The sequence below is a fragment of the Cynocephalus volans genome, chromosome 5, assembly GCF_027409185.1.
Source record: "Cynocephalus volans isolate mCynVol1 chromosome 5, mCynVol1.pri, whole genome shotgun sequence".
In the NCBI taxonomy this organism is placed as follows: domain Eukaryota; kingdom Metazoa; phylum Chordata; class Mammalia; order Dermoptera; family Cynocephalidae; genus Cynocephalus; species Cynocephalus volans.
Genome location: NC_084464.1, coordinates 45,683,912 through 45,703,806, shown reverse-complemented (window position 1 = coordinate 45,703,806; position 19,895 = coordinate 45,683,912). Strand labels below are relative to the sequence as shown.

The following is a 19,895-nucleotide window of genomic DNA, read 5'->3' as shown; positions in this document are numbered from 1 at the left end:
CATCAGTAGCTGAGTGATTGAGGACAGATGATGTCTCTCTGAGTCTCCAAGTCCTCACCCACACGTGGATAATATCTACTTTGAAGGATTGTTAGGATTAAATGACGTGAGATAATGGTAGAAAGCGTTGTTGCAAGTCGAGTCCCCTGGAGCAGACATGAGATGAAGATCGCAGGTACTTTTCCTGGATGGTGACCTCAGGATGCACCCATGGAGGAGGAGATGTGAGAAGGGGAGGAGCCAGTCCAAGTGCTGTAGTGAGCAGGTTCCCACGGTGGGCAGCCGGTGCCAGTCCTGTGGGGACTTCTGGGACATTGCGCAGGGCAGATCCTCAGCACTGGGCGGGGACTGTCCTGTTCTCCACCACATCCCAGTATCTGGCACATTGTGTGCATGTGGGATGTGGGCACTGAACTGAAACAAACATTTGGAGGTTTCTGCAGAAGGTGGAGAGTAGAAGTGTCTGGGGGCGACTCACCCAAATCACATCTATCTTTTGGGAGAAGCCAGGGCCTTCTAGGCCAGAGGCCGGATTTCTGGGGTGAAAATCATAGGAGGCAGTCACAACAGAGCCAGAGGGCCTCAGAGGTGCTTCCGCCTGATCCTCCTTTCTATGTGGAGGCAGCAGTGCATGGTGGCAGGCAGAACCCACTTGTGAGGGTTCAAGTCCCGGCTCAGCCACTTACCACCCGAGTCTCTCTGGGCAAGGTCCCTCCCCTGTGAAATGGGCTAGATGCTAGTACCTCTGTGACAGGTTTCTGGTGAGGACTAAATAAGTTAATGCATGTGCGGTGCTGAGTGCAGAGCCTGGCATGTAGTAAGAGCTCAGTAAATGCTAGCTGTTAGTGTAGTTGCTGTTGTTATGATCATTAGATGAGAAACCTGGGGCACAGGAAGGAGGAGGGTCTGTTTCGAGGTTGCATGGTGAGTTAGTGACAGACTAGGTCACACGGTGAGTTACATTCTTCCATTGTTGCAAGCTCACAGAGCTGCAGAACGTGATGGCAATGGAGGTGACAGGCATGGGGGCCTTCTCCTCCTGCTCTGGGCTGCATCCCTGGCCTCCTCCTCACCCTTCCTGTGTCATTGCAGTGGCTGGAGAACCCACAGGAGCCAGGTATCTTGAAGGAATGGGCTGGCCCAGCAGAGACCAGCAGCTGGCCTTGGAGAGCTTGCTTGCCTTGTCTCCTGGGCCCAGGCCCTCCCTTCTGTTTTTTGTGGGTTCAGAGTTTGGGGAAGGGCTGGCCAGGTGTTTGCCACAAGGAGGAGACACTTGGGAACCAGAGGTTTTGTGGGGAGGATCATACTTCTCTCCATCCCCATAGACAGCCCTGGTCCAGACCACCATCACCCCTCACCTGGACTATGGCAGTAGTTCCCCCTGGTGTCCAGGGTCCTGTTTTACCCGTCCATCAACTTCCTGTGCAGCCTCATCTCATGCCATACCCTTGCATCATCTGTGTTTTTGCCTTTCAGTTTCTTGAACCTGCCAAGGCTTTTTGGCCACAGGGCCTTTGCACAAGCTGCTCCTTCTGCCTGGGATGCTCTTCCCTTCTTCCCCAGGGCATTGCCCACCCATCCTCCAGGTGTCCCCAGGTGAGCCCTTCTTGGCCATCCTCCAGGTGTCCCCAGGTGAGCCCTTCTTGGCCACCCTGAGTCAATCCAGGCCCCTGTTCCATACTCTCACAGTTCCAGCACTTCTTGGACATTGTGATTATAAGTGTGTTGGCATGCGAACCCAGGTAGAAGCCGTCTGTCCCACTGGACTCAGCTCCAGGACAGGGATTTGCCTGTTCTTGCTTACTAAGGTATCATGGTGCCTACCATGGCACCAGATATATGGAGGGTGCTCAATAAGTATATGTGAATGCATGCATGGTTGGAGGGGGGCATGTCTCGTCCACCCTTGCCAGGGGCCAGAAACCCTCATTTCACAGACAGAAATGGGGCTTCCAAGCAAAGTCCCCCAAGAAGGAGGTAGAACGTCACCATGAGTGCACCTGCACCTGGGCCTTTTCCTGAGGGCATTGGCTGCAATGGGTCAGAGCAAGGGGCTGCTGGTTCCCAGGGACTGACATTCCAGTGGCAGACAATTATCCACAGGATATATAAATGAAATATGTAATATTGGAGGTGGTGAAGAGTGGAAACAGCCAGTGCAAAGGCCCTGAGGTGGGCTCCTGCCTGCTCTGCTGGGAGGAACAGTGGCTGGAGTGGCTGGAGCAGAGCGAGTGAGGGGAAGGGTAGTAGGAGGTGCAGTCAGGGGCTGAAGGGTAGATCGTGTAAAGCTTGTGTGCCATTAAACGACTTTGGCTTTTTCTCTGTATGAGATGGGAGCCTCATGAGGAGAGGAGAGATGTGATCTGACTTGGTTTTAATCTGGTCCCTCTGACTACCGGGTGGGAATGGACTGTGTGTGTGTGTGTGAGGTGTAAGTGTGGGAGGTGGGAGACCATCTAGGAGGCTGAGGAGGCTGTGGTCACAGTCCAGCCAGACATTGGGGCCTGGGTGATTCTGGTGGGGGAGGTAGTCCTGGTTGGGTTCTGGATCTGTTTTCAAGGTAGAGCCAACAGTGTTTGCTGATAAGTTAGGTTTGGCATGTGGAGGAAAGAGGACTCAAGGACATGTGTAGTGCTTTGGCCTGAGCAGCTGGAAGGACAGAGCAGAGTTACCTGGCTGGGAAAGTCTTTGGGAGGATCCAGGGGGCAGGAGCTCAGTTTTGGAAGGGAAGCAGGCAGTCAGATGGAAGCCTGGAATTCAGGGGCACATCCTCAGTCTCCTCATCTGTCAAATGGGCACCATGGTGAAAATCTGGGCTATAGGTGGCCTATGATGCTGCTAGGCAGCATGCCATGCCCCAGGGAATGAGTGGAGAGACAGGCAGAGGAGATGGAGCATGAGCCCCTGTGGGGGAGCCCTTGGGTTGCCTAGGCTCAGTGAGGCAGAGGAGGCAGAACCAGAAAGGAAGCCTAGGAGGAGCTGCCCAAGAGGAAGGAGGGGCCAAGAGAGCCAGGAGCTGGACCGCCAAGTGAGGCAGGACCTGCATGGGTCAAGTGCTGCTGTGGAGTCAAGTGCAGTGAGGCCTGGCTGGGGGGCCAGGGGCCGAGAGCCCCAGACCACGGCTTGGCACCCCTGGCCTGGGGATCACCTAGCCTTGCTTGCACCTCCCTTCTGAGCTGGCTTTTGTCTCCCCTCACAGAGCTCAGGCCCCCTTTCCTCAGTGGAAGCCCCCAGAGCCCCAGTGCTGCCTCCTCCCTGCCATCCTGGCGCTGCCAGCCTGGCTCTGGCCTGCCTGTGGTATAAATTATGTGGAGTGATGGTGATGTGACTTTTATCGGCTCATGTGTTCAATAATGGTAATACATCCCATTATATCATATTATGTTAATACAGTGCAATATATTACACACGGCGCAGTGCATTAACTTAACTTGGGAGAGCACTGGGCAGACACCGTGGTTAATTTTCCCTCAGCCTGGCAATGCCGCCATCGCTGGTGCACAGTGCACGTTAAGTGGTCATCAGGACCTGGGGTGCGATTACAGATGCCCCAGGTGCCACCCCCCCGGTCCTCCTGGCCCTGCCTTTGCATCCTGCAGCCTAAGGGAGGATCGTTGGGTTTGTGGAAGAGGTATTTGGATGTCACTCCCACCTTGTGGAGACCCCTCCCTCTGTCCTTACCTGTGAGTGTGGCAGTGATCATTAAGCCCCCACTGAACAGATGCAGAAGCTGAGGCTCAGAGATGTGAAGTGGCGTGCCCAAAGGACATGGTGGGGAAAGGTCTAGGGCAAGGACCCTTGACTCTCCATCCTGGCTGCTTCTCAGGGGCAGGGATGGTGTGGGCAAAAGGCAAGAGGCTGGGGATGAACATGGAGTGCACTCCAGGTGGGGAATAGGGGGTGAGAGCACTCAGGTGCTGGGGCCAGACAGACCTGGGTTCAAATCCTGCTTTGGCACTTGCTGTGCAATCTCACTTCCGTATTTTCTTGGGCCTCAGTTTTCTCATCTGAGAAAGGAAGGTAGTAAATAGTGTTTTTTTCATGGGTTTATTGCATGAGGAATAAGTGAGATAATCCATGTGAAGATACAGGCACAGAGTAGGTGCTCAGTAAACACTAGCTACCAGTCCTGTTATGATTACTGCTAGTGTCTGGCTAGCCTCTTGCCTGCTGCCGACCACAAGGGTGCCTGGCCCTGCTGATACATGTCCCCAACCCGGTCAGCTTGCACTTCCTGCCCAGCCCCACCTCAGCTTGGTCCCTTGGCTACTGCAGTTGTCCTGGGCTGGTCCCCAGCTCTCCCTGCCCCTTGGACATTTGGGTGTGGCTAGTTCTCAATGTAGCTGGCTCCCCGGCCCACAGGCAGCGCTGCAGCACAGAGAGAGCCAGCTGTGCTATCGAATGGGCCTGGGTGCAACTCCCTCCCAGTGCTGAGTGACCCTGGGCAAGTTCCTCAGCTCTTTGAGGGGCAGCTTCTCACCTGTAAATCGGGGATAAGGTTCCCTACCTCCAGGCTGTGGTGAGGATCAGCAAATTGATCCCTCCTTGGAAAAGGGGGTGCAGCTGCAGCCCCGTGGAGCTCTGCCTCAGCCAAGCCCTTCCTGCCCAGGCCTCCGGGCCCCTCCATGTATCACTCTGACAAGGTTCTGGAGTCAGCATGTAAAACCTGCAAAAGTGAATGTAATTTATTGATCTACATTGCACTGATGAAATAGGACAAGTGCTGATTTGAAGCTCCCGTTTGCTCGCGCCCCCGCGCCTGTGCCCTGCCGGCTCCTGCGCTCTTATCTGCACTCCCGCCTCTGAGCGCTCCGGAGCTCCTCCTTTGTCAGCCTGCCAGGCTCGCCACTCTGCGCCCTCTATTCTTCTCCAGCCTCCCTACCTTATCGGGCCCCCTTTTATTCCTGGGCTCCTATGAAAACATGTAATGTTGAAAAGGGAGAGACAAGGGACTGAATAAAGCATTTTCTGGGGAAATATTTGCTCACAGGCCTGTTGCCTGCAACTGTCTGGTTCTCTCCCAGAAAACATAATTCAGAACAGGCCTGGAAATTAATCTAAGTGTCCGCTTGTTCTCCTAATAGCAGCCTGAGGGGTCCTGGGGAGGGGGAGACCTAGGGGACATCGGACAGCCCCCCAACGATTACCTTCTGGGGTGTCACTGTCAAATTGGGGGACAGAGCACAGCAGGCCCCAGGAGGTGAGGCATATCAGAGGGAGGGTCCTTCCGAGTCCTGGGGAGGAAGGAAGGAGACCTCAGAGCGTCTTCCACGTGACGGGCACTGCCCCATGGCCCACTTCCTCAGAGTGATGCCATCGGCCTGCTCAGGCGAAGCCTCGGACCGTGTAGAATCAGAACTCAGCTCCTGGCCAGCTCTGTGACCTTGCAAGGCCCTGAGCTCTGAGCCTCACTTTCCTCACCTACTTAAGGGGCTTGTGGTACTGTGGAGCTTGTCCCACAGGCTGGCTGGGTGGAAGGAATGAAGTGTCCCCTTTGTTCATTGAATACTTGCCCCATGCCAAGCGCTGTGCCAAGTATCCAGGGACATAGTGGGAACTGACGTGAAGTCCCTGAGCTGACATTTTAGGGGGAGGTGGATAATAGATGAAATAAGTAAGTACATATAGTATGTTAGAAAGTGATCATTGTTGTGGTGAAAATCAAAGCAGGGGAGGTGGAGATGGGATGCAGGGGAGGGAGGTGGGATTGGTATTAAATAGGGTGGTCAGGGAAGGCCTTCCTGTTGTTTGAGCAAAGTCTTGAAGGGAAGGACGAGAGGGAGTGAGCCACATGCATATTTGGGGGAAGAGAATTTGGGCAGTGGGAACAGCCACTGCAAAGGCCCTGAGGCAGAGTGTGCCTGGTGTGTTTAAGGTACAGCAGGGAGGTTGGTGTGACCAGAGCTGAGTCACTGAGGCCAAGATGGGAGTGAGGTCAGAGGTAATGTGTGTAAAATGCTTTGTTAAAATGCCAAGTGTTGTTGATAATCATGACAGACTGCCCTGAGCTAAGCTGTAAAAGGCATTTTATTAGCACTGATGGAAGGCTGGTATGTGAATTTTGCAGGAAGAGGGAGGCCTGTTATTGCTCCTATCCCCTGCCCACATTAAATGCTCCAGTCCTTCCAGCTGCAAGATGACATGAACTCTTCCCAAGCTATTTCCCCATTATTGTGCCAAGAGAAAAAAGAGGCCACTTGTGACTTTGGGGCCATGCCATAGGGCCAGGAGACAGGTAAGGGTCCTGGTGAGGGGTCCTGACCTGGCCAGTAGGACAACATGGCAGTGGGGATGCCCCTACATCCTGACTGTACCCGTGGCCTTGGGAAGAGAAGTCAGGGACCATGAGCTCAGTCTCTGGCAACCTCGTGTGGGGTTGGCGATCCTCATTAAAAGCTCAGATCCAAAAGGCTTGATGATGGAATTTCTAATTAAATCAATTTCATCTCGGCTGGGAGACAGAGGTTTGCATATGATAAGCATGAAATTAATAATTATGTTTAGAAATTAGCTATTGCTCAAAGCAGAGTCATTTATACAACCCTCCAGAGCCCTTGGACCCCACCCCTGCCCAATCCTCTGTGTTAGACACAGATGGGCCACTTCAGCCCACAGTGACAGCCAGGAGTGGAGGTGGTGGCTGAGCAAAGACAGGAAATAGGGCTGGCGCTCCCTACTGCTGCTCTGAGTATCCTGCCCCACAGGAGATGTGCATGGTCCCCTGTCCGTGCAGGCAACTGGCCTCACCCTCAGATTCTACATGTGTGTATATGTTGTGTGCATGTGTGCATACATATGTATGTGCAGGCTGACCTGTGTAAGAGGGAGACTGAGGTTTCATGTGACAGTTAGCAGCATGGGCTGTGGAGCTAGTCCCCCTAGGTTCAAATCCTGGCTCAGCCACTCACTAGCTGTGTGACCTTAATTAAGCAAGTTACTTAACCTCTCTGTACCTCAGTTTCAGAAAATTGGGAAAATAAGAAGGCCTACTTCATAGGGTTATTACAAGATTGAAGGTGTTAAGGTTTATAAAACCACTTAGGACAGGTCTAAGCACCCAATAAATATTAGCTTTTATAATGATGATGATGATGATATTGTGTGTGTGTGTGCGTGTGTGTGTGTGTGTGTAAATTTAATTCAATTCAATTCAGCCCAAACCAGCCTGTGATGAGTGTAGACCTGACACACCTAGGCTCTTGAGGGGAGATAAGAATCATTCCTGGCTCTCTCAGAGCTACAGCATAATGTTTATTGCTGCCTGTGTCCATCAGCAGAGGTGAGGTGCTGCTGCAGTAACAACCCACCCCCAGAGCTCTGTGGCCTAAAATAGCATAAACTTAACACTTGCTGTGTTACCTGTCTGCATGGGCTGGCTGAGTGCTCTGCCCTGTCTTCTCAGGGGTCCGGCTGGCCTGGAACAGGGCTGGTCACAGTAGTTGAGGGAATGTGGTCTTGCAACTGCAGTTAAATGCTCTGGCCCAAAGTGATATGCATTTTCTGCTCTCAGCTCATTGGCTGGAACTTGTCATGTGGCCTGGGCCAACCACAAGGTCAGGGAGTTGCAGTTTTACCAGGTGTGGAGAAGGCAAAGAGCTGGAAACGTTTGGCCCATGGCTCTAATGACCACACCCAACATTAGTTGTGTGCAGATCCATTTATTATTGATTGTCTCGCCCACTAGAGTGTCAGCTCCACAAAGGCAGGGATTTGTCTCTGTTGCATTCACCCCAGCGCCCCAGATCATGCAAAGCACATAGTAAGTGCTCAGTGAACCATCACTGAGTGGGTGAATTAATGAATGCATCGACAGAGTTTCTGAGGGGTGTGGTGGATGCTAAGGTAGGGTGGGAAGGGGGAGGCTGGTGGCTGTGGGAACAGCCAAGGAGAGAAGACTACATGGGCCTTATGAGCAAGTTTGACTGTCTTCATGATGGTGTTTGCAGCCTTGGACATTCTGATGTGCACTCTCGGTCACAGTGGGGAAACTCTGCAGGCCACAGTGTGGGGAGAAGGGGCATGTGTGATAGGTGCACAGGTCACAGGGGTAGAGGAGTGCCAGGGCCACCCTGGGGCCAGGCCAAGAGGGGGCCTAGTCTCCAGGCCTGCAGAAGGGACAGAGCAGGAGAGGCTGAGCACCCTGGGGCAGTGACTCTGGCTGGCCTAGCTCCCAGGAGGAAGGCTGAATCAGGGCTGGCCATGGGATAGGCCCACACAGACTGGTCGATAGCACTGGGGCATAGGTTGGCCAGCCCAGGCCAGACAGGGGCATGTGGCCAGGCCCCAGAGTGACCAGATGCTCAGGGCCCAGAGTCGGCGGCTGGTCTGTGTCCACGGAGCAGATTAATAAAATCTGATTAATGAGGATGTCAATTCCTGAAGTGAGCCATCCAGGCCAGCCTGACTTGAATTTCCAGAGGGTGGGGAAGTGGCTGGTTCCCCCTAGATGGCTCCTGAGGGTGTGGGGGAAGGCCCCCAGCACGTGGCCCTGGAAGAGGCCCTGGGCAGAGGCAGAAAGTCTCCCACCTGGGTCCTATCCCAGTCCTTCCAAAGACCACCCGGTTGTGCCAGCCCAACTCCCTGCCCAGGGTGCCCCCTGCCATTTCCCCCAGGCCTTGTTCTTTGGTAAAAGGTGTGTGTGGGGGGTCAGCTCCACAGAGGGTACAGGTGTGTGGGGCCTCCTTGGGGCTTTCCCAAGTTGTGTTTTCTGCTCTTGAACCCAGGGCCCATGTCAGAGATGGGCTCACCTCATCTCCCCCTGGCCTGCCTTGCCCTTCTCCTGGGGTCCCATCTCTGTCCCTGTCCCCACTGTTCTTGTGGTCAAGGCCAAACTAGGGATCATCTCAGGCCCTTCCTTCTTGCTGCCATCCCACACATAACCAATCCCCAAATACTGTGAGTCTCCCCCTAAGTGCCTCCCCTGCCCTGGTTCAGGCACCACCAGCCGCTGTCTGTAGTGTGCCTGCCACCTCTTGCTGGGCTGCCAGGCTTGCCCCTCCAAAGCCCTCCCCCTGCAGGCCAAGGGACCATTCCGACCACCTGTGCTCCTGCTCAGAATCCCTCCCCAGCTCCCCAGGGCTCCCTGGAAAATCCCCCTTCCTTGGCAGGGTCTGGCGGGCCCCTTGTGGGTGCACCTCTGCGGGCAGCCTGGCTGGGCACCCCAGCTCCTTGCCCACCTGGGGTTGTCCTCCCCCTTCCCCTTGTCTGTGGCAGCATCTTCGTTCTCACAGCCACTGGTCCGGCTCCCCCACTGGGCTAGTTCTCTGAAGGTCATTTAAATCTGTGTCCTCAGCACCTGGCCAGCAGAAGAGCTCAGGTGCTCCGTGATGGGGAGCATCCCTGTGAGCAGCTCTTGTGAGTCCCATCAGAGGGAGGAAGGGCTGGGCAGCCCCAAGTGCAGCCCCTCTTACTGCTCTGGGTCCTGTGTCCCTACACAAAGGCCCTTTGGGTGAGGGTGTGTGGCTGAAGTGGGTGAGGAGTGTCAGGGTGGGGGACAGGCAGGGTCCTTGGAGGACGGCCCTCTCCCTCTCTCTCTGGGTTTATCTTTCTCTGAACCACACATTCCTGTCCATTGCAGCTTTCAGGTGCATCTAAGAGCATCGCTGCCTTTTATCTGTAAAGAAAACAGCTGATGCTGAGAGCTGTGGTCGAAGGCCTGAAGCAGCCAGGATGAGAAGGGCAAGGAGTGGGCAGCCACCCTGGGGCCTGTGCCAGCCCCATGCATGGTCCCCTACTCCCCGCGGAAGAGGGCCTGCAGCTGGCCGCAAAAGTCCTGAGGTCTCCTGGGTCCTGGTCTGGGCTGGGCTGGTGACCAGAGGTGGCTTCAGGATCCCAGCCTCAATTTGTGGCTGCCTGGCCCTGCCTGTGGCTGGCACAGAAAGAGCAGACTCAGCGGGGGCGGAGTAGGGGAGTGGGGTAGGACTGAGGCCAGGCCTGGAGGACACGCCTGGGGGATGGTGAGCAGTGGGCAGAGCGGCTCAGACAGCACCTTGTTTGTGGTATCTCCTGCCTGTGATACTCAGAGGGTGCTATCATCTCTCAGAGCATCTGTTTCCTCATCTGCAAAATGGGCGTAATGGTCCTAGCCTTCTCTCTCACTAATAAGAATATCTAGCATTACCCCAAGGCTCCCATGTGCCAGGCACTGTTCTAAGCACTTTTTGTGTGTTTGCTAATGCCGTCCTCTCTGTTGTTATTGTGAGTACTTTATAGGGGTGGAAATTGAGGCTCATAGAGGTCACTTGTTTGCCTAAGGTTTCACAGCTGGACAGCAAAGTTGGGATGCACAGCTTGGGTCAGGCTGGTTCTCGAGTGTGCTGGAAGCTTATGTGCTATGCCAGGCATTAGGGAAGAGGAGAGAAGGGATGGTGCTTTTCACGGCAAAGCTTAAAACAAAACAAAACAGTAAAGTTCACAGGAAGAGGTTTGTGGTTTCTGTCAGCTGGTCCCTGGGGTTTCCACAGCAATGATCCTGAACATCTGATCACTTGGATTGGGGCACGCCAGGCCTTGTGGGGATAGGGGTGGGGATTTCACTCCTGACTGCTCTGAACAGTCTTGAACAAAGCACTGGCCTTCAGAGACTATGGGGACTATGCCTGGGTGGGCCCTGAGATGCCGGGCAGAGCCCCCCCCACCCAAGCCTCCTCTTCCCTCCTCTAGATGGTGGGGGCTGTGGACTGGCTGCTCTCAGGGGGTCCTTAGATTCTTCTGGTCTCTGAGCTGGTGACCTAGAGCCTGAGCTGTGGGCATTCTGGGACCTGCCTGTGTGCCAGCCCCTGTTGGCATGCATGCGCCAGGTGTATGGGGCTTTGGCCAGGCCCAGGACAGCCTGACACCAGATCCAGGCTCTGAGCACACACGTGTTCACGGACACACAAACGCATGCACGTGTGTGCACACGTGCATGCGGGCTTTTGCTCTGCCTGAAACGTCCTCCCTCAAATACCCACATGCCTCCCTCTCTCCTTCCTGGGTCCTTGACCCAGTGTCACTCTGTGAGAGAGGCCTCCCCTGACCCTCTCTCTAACACTGCCCTGCTCCTCCTCTTCTTTCTTTTTTCTCCTGTCTTCTTATCCCATCTAACAGACTCAGTATCTTATTATTCCCCTCTCCACGACCTTCCTCTGTCTATATTGGAGCCTCTTGAGGGCAGGTGTCTGCCAGTCTATCCCCAGCACTCAGAACTACACCGGCAGGCAGTTGGTGCTTGGTAACTATTTGTAGGAGTAATCAATGAACGAATGTGCCCTGCACTCATGTGCTCGGGGCGCAGCCTTAGCATGTGCTTGCGTGAGTGTGAGTGTGCACACAACCCCCGCCCCCACAGATGTACTCGGAATCCCTCTTCATTATTTCTCAAGCCCAGAAGCAGCTTCTGTCATTCCCTATGTGGCATAAACCTTCCTTGTCACTCTGGAAGCCAGAGAGAGAGGGAAAGAGGTTTATTCATGCTTCCTCCCCCTTCAGTCACTCACCCCAAGGCTCTACTGGGTGCCAACTGCAGACACACCATGTGTCGCTCAGGGACGTACGACCCTCCCCCTGCTCAGAGGGCCCAGCCAACCAAGCGTGTTTTGCACAAACGCTTTCTGACTTATCTGCTGGTGTCTCCCAGCAGTGGGTGTTGGCTAGTGTTTGGGGGAGGGATGAGTCCAGTTCACCTCTGTGTCTCCCCATGTGGCCTTTCCTAACACAACGGTGGGGGGTGGGTCCTTAGAAGACCTGTTGAATTGACAAGTAGAAGAGAATCCTAATCCTGGGGAGGATGTACCTGGTACCCCAGGAGCAGCTGCACTCGGTGCTGTGGGAGGCTGAGCAGACTCTCTGGAGGATGGGGGCACAGGAAGGGCTGCCTGGAGGAGCTGACATGTGAGCTGGGTGCTGATGCACAGGGACAATTTAGGTGTGGGGAGATGAGGTCACAGGCTCCAAGGGCAGAGGAAGACAGGCAGAGAGGAAAGAGAAAAAGACAGATGAACCTAGAGCAGGACACTTGTGGTTGGTCAGGTACTGCTGGAATCTGGTTCTCGCTCACACAAGGTGAAGTGTCCCCAGCACCTAAAGCAATGCCCAGTGCACGGTAGGTGCTCAGTGTGTTGGGTGACAGAAGGGAGGAGGCAAAGAGATGGAGCCACTGGCACTGGGATGGGCCCCTCTTGCCACTGCTGTTGTGAGAGGAGATGAGCATTCTCTGAGGCAAATGCAAATTGAGTGTCCCCTTCTGCTCCAGCTGGGCTGCGGAGGCAGTGAGAGGTAAGGAGACATCAGAGCCCCACCCAGGCCAGGTTGTCACAGGTACCTGCAGATGCGACCCCTGCCCTACCGCAGGCACCCTGCAGTGGGCCTGGCCCCCTCCACTCCAGGCTGGGCAGGGCAGGGAAGGAAGGAGGATAGCCTTGGAGAGACTGTTAGCATTCCCAGGACATCCCTATGACAATGACACGATATGACTGTGGGGAGGGGAGGGGGGATGGTAGGGGGAGGAACTACAGCTCACCTGAGAGCTGTCCTCTCCTGCCGGCCAGCGCTGCTCTGCGTGCTTCCCATGGCATCCCTCGTGTGACCCTCATGACGTCTTGAGGCAGCTGTTGCAGTTAATCCCATTTTGCGGCTGAGGACACTGAGGCCTGGGGAGGTGAAGTGACTTGCCCATTTTCCCAGCTGGTGAGAGGCAGAGCTGGGATTTGAACCTAAGGAGTTTAGTTCTCAAATCTCTGCTTGAAACCCTCTCCCTAGGAAGCATGGGGGGCAGAGGGGGTGGTGCCTGGAGCTGAGGAAGGAGGACACATAAGAGTTGGTTGGCTTATCCCTTGAGCTCTTTTCAGCAGGAGCCTGTTATCTCCCCACCCCTCCACCATCACAGGGCTGGGTCCCTGTTCCAGCATCTCAGGAGTTGTTGGGGACAGAGCAGGGGCCCCTCCTGGGCTCCTGAAACCAGAGGCCCAAGGCTCCTGCAGGCTGACAGGCATTCCCTGCAGGAACTCACGCTTGGCCCGCACTTTGTGGGAGTGGGGCATGTGCAGTGGGGCAGGGGCAGCGTGCCTGGGCCCCCCTCCGGGCTAGGCCTGGGTTTGAAGGTTTCTGCCAGGGGTTGGCCCACTGGGGATGGGCTCTGGGCCCTGGTGCCTGGACATCTGTCTGTCCACTGCTGTTCACACCCAAGCTGAGCACCTGCCATGGGAGGAGAGGTGAGGAGGTGGCTTGGAAGGAGGGATGAGGGATGAGGGAGGAGAAGCCCCATCTCGTCTCCCACCAGCTGGGAGACCTGGGTCAAGTCCGGAAACCTGAGTGGGCCTCCTGCTCCCTCTCCTGTGCTTGGGTCCCTGGGACTCCAGGCCCCCTGTTGGGAGAAAATACGAGAAGCAGAGACAGCCTTCTGGTCAGGAGGAGAGTAGAGACATAGGTGTGTGATTGGCACTTCTTGCTGAGGACCAGGCAGAGGTAAAAGGCAAACAAATCAACGAAATGATCATTTCAGTGACCTGGCGTGAAGTAAGGCTGAGTCGGACCTGTCCTGTCCGCAGTCTCCACCACCTTGTCCAGCTCCAAGTCCAGGACATTTCTGTGCAGAGGGATGACCTGAGGGGGACATTTATTTTGTTTTGTTTTATTTTAAAAAACTTTTTAAAAAGCATGGACATTTCAGATGTAAAAAGTGCAATACATAGGGCAGCGAGCCCCCACGTACCCACACTCAACGCCTGTCACCGCTTGACCAGTTTTGTTCCTTCCTCTTCCTCACACTCCTGCCCCTGATTCTTTTGAAGCAAATCCCAGAACTGTCATATCATTACATCCCTAAATATTTCAGTACATATCTCTAAAACAGTTGATCTCACCTGGGGACAGTTTTGCCCCCCGGGGGACATTTGGCAATGTCTGGAGACATTCTTAGTTGTCACAGCTGGGGGAGGGTGCTGTTGGCAGCCAGTGGGTAGAGGCCAGGGGTGCTGCTGAACATCTTACGATGCACAGGACAGCTCATGACAAAGAATTAACCTCCCCTTCCAAGTGTTAACAGTGCTGAGGCTGAGAAATCCTGCTCTAAAAGATAAGGTCTCTTAAAAACAAACCAGCCACAACTATAATACTGTTCTCAGGCCTCAAAATAGCAATGATTTTAATATCCAATCAGAGTTCATGTTTTAGAAGGTGCTGTTTCATGCCTCCTGTTCTCCAGGGCAGCGTGTGCAGGGCTAGTGTTCAGACACTGCTGACAGCGAGGACGGGGACCCGCGCACTCATGGACACTCAAGTGTGGTTTGCTTTCTGAGCAGGTGGTATATTCGCATGCTTCTATGTTTCAAACGTACAAAGGGTAGAAGGTGAAAGGTCCCCGCCCAACTCTGCTCTTAGCCAACTTGTTCCGTCCCCTGAGAAGGGGTTTAAGCGTCCGAGAGCAGTGCGAGTGTGGAAGCCGTCGCCTCACACAGTCAGCAGCGTGGATCTGCACTCTGCTTCTTTACCGCTGTTGTTTTCACCCTGCAATGTCTTGAGAATCGTCCAGAGCAGTGCACGAAAATCTGCCTGTTCTTTTTCACAGCCACGTGGTATTCCTTGAATGAGTACGGCTCTGCCTTCTTTCACTTCTTGATGGACCTGTATTTTGTTTCCAAAGTTTTACTGTTACAAACAGTGCCACAGTAAACAACGTAGTACATACCATTTTATAAAGACCACAAGAACTGCAATGAGAGGGCTGGAGAGTTAACCCTAAGTTTCTCAGAAAACCCAAAACACTAATCACCTGTTTTCCCCACCCCTATGCTCACCCCGAAGTTCCCAGTGATTTGAACCTTTCCCACAAGCTATCTCAACGAGGGTGTACAGGAGGGGCCAGCTGGGCCACCTGGGGTCATCACAGGGGCTGAGCTGGGCCCCGCCCTTTTGGCAGTGGGCATCCTCAGTGAAGGGCGTGCCCCGACGGCCCCCAGTCAATCTCCCCTTTAGGCATTTGTCCCTTTATTAAGTGGCTGTTAGACCTATTGTGCATTGACTTCCCTCCTGCTCTGCTCCAGCCACACACCAGGTTGATTCCACTGGGGACCTGCCACTCCCTGGGCTCGAGCACCTGTCCCAGCCTTGCTCATGCTGGCTCTGCTCAGCTGTCGCCTCCCCAGAGAGGCCTCTCTAGGCCCTCCCGCTTGCCCACCCTGCAACCTGTCCCCATGCCCTCACAGGGCCTTGTCACCATGGGACACAGGCCTGGTCACCTGCTGGCTTGTGCTGCTCTCCTCCCACCAGAATGGGAGCTCTGTGGGTGTTTTGTTCACCGCTGTCCCCAGTGCTCAGGACATAGTAGGTGCTCAGAAAAGTCTTTGTTGAAGTGAAGAGTTGAACGTCTAGATATTGATGTGGGGCTTCTAGGTCAGCAAAACCTCTGCCCCATCCTGAGGAAGGGGAGCTGTCTGATGTGAGAGGTGGTCCCTGGGCATAGGGACCCTCGGCATTGGCCAAGTGGACAACCACTTGTCCAGGGGTGACCCCCAACCCTCTTGGCCCCAGAACATTTCCCTAGCCTCAGTGGTCACAGGGTCTGACATCCTGGCCACAAGTTTCCTGGCCAGGATTGAATCTTTTTTTTTTTTTGCAATTTATTTATTTATTGGTGGCTGGCCTGTACAGGAATCAAACCCTGGACCTTGGTGTTATCAGCACTAAGCTCTAACCAAATGAGCTAATAGCCCAGCCCAAGGATTGAATCTTAATGACTCCTCAGGGGGATAAATCTTAGATTTGACACCAGCCCAGATCAATATGTGCATTCCCTCCACCCTGTCACCTGACAACTGAGAGCAGGCAGAGGGCACAAGGGAAGGGTGAGAGGTGAGGTGGGTCGTGGGAGGGAATGGAGAGTGCAGGGCGCTGACCAGTGCCAGGGGAGCAGTGGGGTGGGGCCTCCGGGAGGCAGGCCTGCGGGGCCCTGTGAGATGGGGAGAGGAGGGGACCGGGAGGAGCACCCACACTGCCTCTTCCATGCCTTTGGGGATGGTTGGGTGTAACCACAGGAGGCAGGGGCAGCTTAAGGGCCCTGAATTTCACCTCTGATTGGGGAGGACCCAGTTGGAGGCAGGAAGGTGCTCTATGGCTGGGAGAGCTGGGGCCGGGGGAAGGAGTCCTGGGTCTGCTCTGTCACTGAGAAGCTATGGGATCCGGGCAGGCCCCTGCCTCTCTGGGCCCTGTGATCTGGGCAGTGCAGAGAAGGAACTTCCCGAAGCCCCTCACCCCACCCTCCTGCCTCAGCTCTCGCCTCCTGCACTTCTGTCTGTGGGAGTGCATGGGGTTGCAGGGAGCTGGAACCCAGGCTCTGTCTCCTCTGACCTGGGCAGGAAGAAGGAGCCTGATCCCAGAAGGAGCTGTGGGGATAGACTCTGCTGGGTGACTGGGGCTGCCTGGGGACAGGGGATGGACAAAATGACCCCTCAGGGCCCTTCTCAACACCTGCATCCCCAACCCTAGTCACAGGCTGAACCATCTCACCCACCCAGGGAATTTCCCTGGGCTGAGATCTTCTAGCCTTTATGTGAATTAAAGCACCCAGAGGCATCTGGTGTGTGTGTGTGTATGTGTGTGTGTACGTGTGTATTTGTGTGTGTGTGTATGTGTGTTTGTACGTGTGTATTTGTGTGTGTGTGTATGTGAGGGGGGGCGTTGGGTGTCTTTGGGCCCATCAGTCATGGGGCTTCGTGGGGCTGGCTGGGAAACTTTCTGGAGGAGGAGGGTTTGTTGCTGTTATGCTAGCCCCTTCTCATCTTGATGCCAGCCTCGCCCCTCCTGGGGATGGACAGGATCCTGAGAGAGCTGAGCGGGAGGCAGGTGGCATTGGAACCCTGGCTGGAGCCAGAAGCAGGGCTGGCCAACCAGTTGCCTAACCTCTCTGGATCTGTTTCCTCCTCCATCAAGTGGGGCTAGGACCTGTCTTGCCCATGCACAGGGTCTCCCCCAGGGCAAGAGGACACAGTGCCTGTGGAGAAGAGGTGGGCTGGGGCGGTCCCAAGCCTGTGGGGACTGGAGGGAGGTTGGTGTGCAGGGGCATGATGCTGGCTGGGCAGGGTAGGGGTGCCAGCCGCCCCCCATCAGCAGCCCCTCTCGCCCCCAGATACCCCAGATCAGCTACGCTTCCACAGCCCCTGACCTGAGCGACAACAGCCGCTATGACTTCTTCTCCCGCGTGGTGCCCTCGGACACGTACCAGGCCCAGGCCATGGTGGACATCGTCCGTGCCCTCAAGTGGAACTATGTGTCCACGCTGGCCTCGGAGGGCAGCTACGGTGAGAGCGGTGTGGAGGCCTTCATCCAGAAGTCCCGTGAGGATGGTGAGTCAGGCGCCTGGCATGCATGGGGACAGGAGGATGTCACAGTGGGTGCCAAGCACTGCTGAGAGCTGCCAGCTGGGCCCTGATGTGGGCTCTGCCTGCTGTGGCCATTCCTCTCATGGGCCTCAGTCTCTTCTTTGAGCACTAGGGTTTGGCTCATGGCGTGGCTGGGTGCTGGGTGACTCCTGCAGGTGGTGGGTGTGAAGGTCTTTGCAGACATGGCCATATAGATGAAGGGACTGTCAGTATTCCTGGTGTGGGAGCCTGTGGAACAGCCGCTGTCCTCACAGGCAGGAGGGGAAGGGGTAGGATGGAGGAGCCTTGTTTAAGGGGGTGTCAGGGACCCAGGAGTTGGGCGGCCAGCCAGGCAGGTTCTCAGAGTGAGGGTTGTTGGAGGGATGGGAGATTTGGAGTCCTTAAAGTTGAGCGTCTATGGTGAGGTGAGGGAGAAGGACTGTGGAGCTGTGGGTCACATCAGTGGGTGCGCTGTGCTGGCATGGGTGCCAGTGGTGGAGGGGCCCCTGTGCTTAGTGTGTGGGGATTCTGGGCAAGTGATTTGCTCCCCTAGAGATCTTCCCCACACGTCACGATGCCACCTTCCTCCATTAAGTTAAGCTCACTTCATTACCTTAAATTGCTGTTCTAAGACGCTCCAGTGATAAAGCTTTTAGGCATCTCCAGTGATAAACCACGGGGCGATAATAAGGGTTACCTCCCTGGCAGGTGGCTCCAGCGGCCTGGCGGGGCCCTGGAGCCTGGGCATCTGGAGGTCTGTGCCGCTGGTGGTGCCGGGGGAGGGCAGCCTGTAGGAGAGGACAGTGGGCAGGCCCCTGGGCTGGGGGCTCCCTGTGGGTTGGGTTGAGTCAAGAGGGGATGGCTTGTGGAGGGCTGTGAGGTGGAGGGATGAGCCTGTGGCTTTCTCGGGGTCCCCGTTGTGGGTTGTGGGGGAAGCAGGGAGGCCCTTTCCCCTCCTGGCAGACCCACCTCCCTGCAGAGAGGGCCCCTCTGCCCCCTCCTGGCCTCTCCTAAGGCCCTGTCTTGAAATAGCTTGCCTGGTGCATTGACCTTGGGTAACGGCATCTGTATATTTATACCCTCATGGCCTCAGGACTCTAATTGCTTTTCCTAAGGACCACAGAGTGTCCAGAGGCTGGCATTGGTAACACCCTGTGGGCGTAATTCTGCTGTAAATCCCAGATAAGCCCCTTTAATTGTACAGCTGAAGCTGCTTGGGTGCCTGCAGCCCAGTGGGGGTGCCGGCAGGAAGTGGGGAAGTGCTGACGGATGGCTGTGGCCCCGGCCACTCCCCACCCCAGCAGCCGGCTGAACAGAGGGAAGCCAAGGAGAACAGGATGCTCTTCCCACCTCCAGGTGGGCCGACAGCAGCACCCTGGGATCCAGATGACAGTGTCAGAGCCACAGCCCCGTCCCTCTGGCTGCCCCACTGTCCTTTCCTCCTTTCCCCCTTTGCTCTGATCAAGACATGAGCACCTCCCCCTGGGCTGCATCACCCACCCTGCACTGGTGGTTCCTCTCCTCCTCAAGGGCTTGAACCCTTCCCCAAACAAACCCACTGCTTTTTCTGTTTAAGAAACAGCGTCTGCAGGATTTGGGTATAAAGGTACCGGACAGGGGAAGGGATGGAGGTTCCAGAATCTTATTGTTCAGTTGTGTTCAGTCTCTGTTCTAAAGGGACCTAGAAGCCACCCCCAGCACTCACATAGCCCTCCCTGTGTGCCCGGCACCTACTATCCTGAGTGATACTCCCGACCCTACAAGATAGGCATTGCTTTGCCCCCATTTACAGGAGAGGAAGATGAGGCACAGCTGACTGGTGACTGGCACCAGGTCACACAGCAAGGTAGAGGTGGAGAAGGGATTTGAACCCAAGCAGTCTGGCTTCAGGTCTAGAAGTCTTAACATTTTTTGAATTCTTGTCTATTCTATCTTCTGCCCCCACATCCCCCTTGCTGACACCCACCCATGTGGGCCAGCCCCTGTGCAAGTGCTGGGGTATGACGGGACGCACACACAGGCACGCACACATGCACATACACACAGCCAAGAGAGGCGGGGGATATGGGCATTGTGTTTTGGCTGAAGGTAAGACTATTGTTTGAATTTTTTACAAGCACCTAATAAGGTATTGGGCAGTTAGAAAAAATAAAGTCTACTCAAGATTGTTAAAAAGGACCCCAGAGTCTAGGACGCTAAGAGACAAGCTACTGTGCCAGGGGCTCCAACTCAGGCACCCTGCCCTGGCAGAGGTGCCCCTCACAGTGCCTGCTGTCCCTTGTGCATCAGCCCCATGTTGCTGAGGTCCTGGCTTACCATCTGCCGGGCCTCCCACATCCCCCGACCCTCCCGCTGCCACCTTGTGCCAGAGCATGACAGCCCCTGGGGCCTGGCTGGGACTGCCAGGGCAGCTAGGTTTCCCCACTCAACCTGCTAAATGAAATTTGATTTGGAGGAACATCTTTAGGCAGGTGAAAAGAAAAGGAGAGAGAAAGCTGCACTCCAGCTGGCCAAATTGAAATCAGAATTGAGCGGCTGGTAGAAAGAGGCTGCTGTACCTTG

At 55.2% G+C, this 19,895-nt stretch overlaps 1 protein-coding gene across 2 annotated transcripts in view; it reads left to right on the top strand.

The window, feature by feature from the left end:
• Positions 1-19,895, top strand: part of GRM4 (glutamate metabotropic receptor 4) — a 103,917-nt gene that overhangs the window by 23,056 nt on the left and 60,966 nt on the right. For both annotated transcript variants that reach the window (XM_063097235.1, XM_063097234.1), the window contains exon 2: positions 17,102-17,318. In XM_063097235.1, coding sequence (XP_062953305.1) covers positions 17,102-17,318 — 217 coding nt within the window. The remainder of the gene's footprint in view (positions 1-17,101; positions 17,319-19,895) is intronic.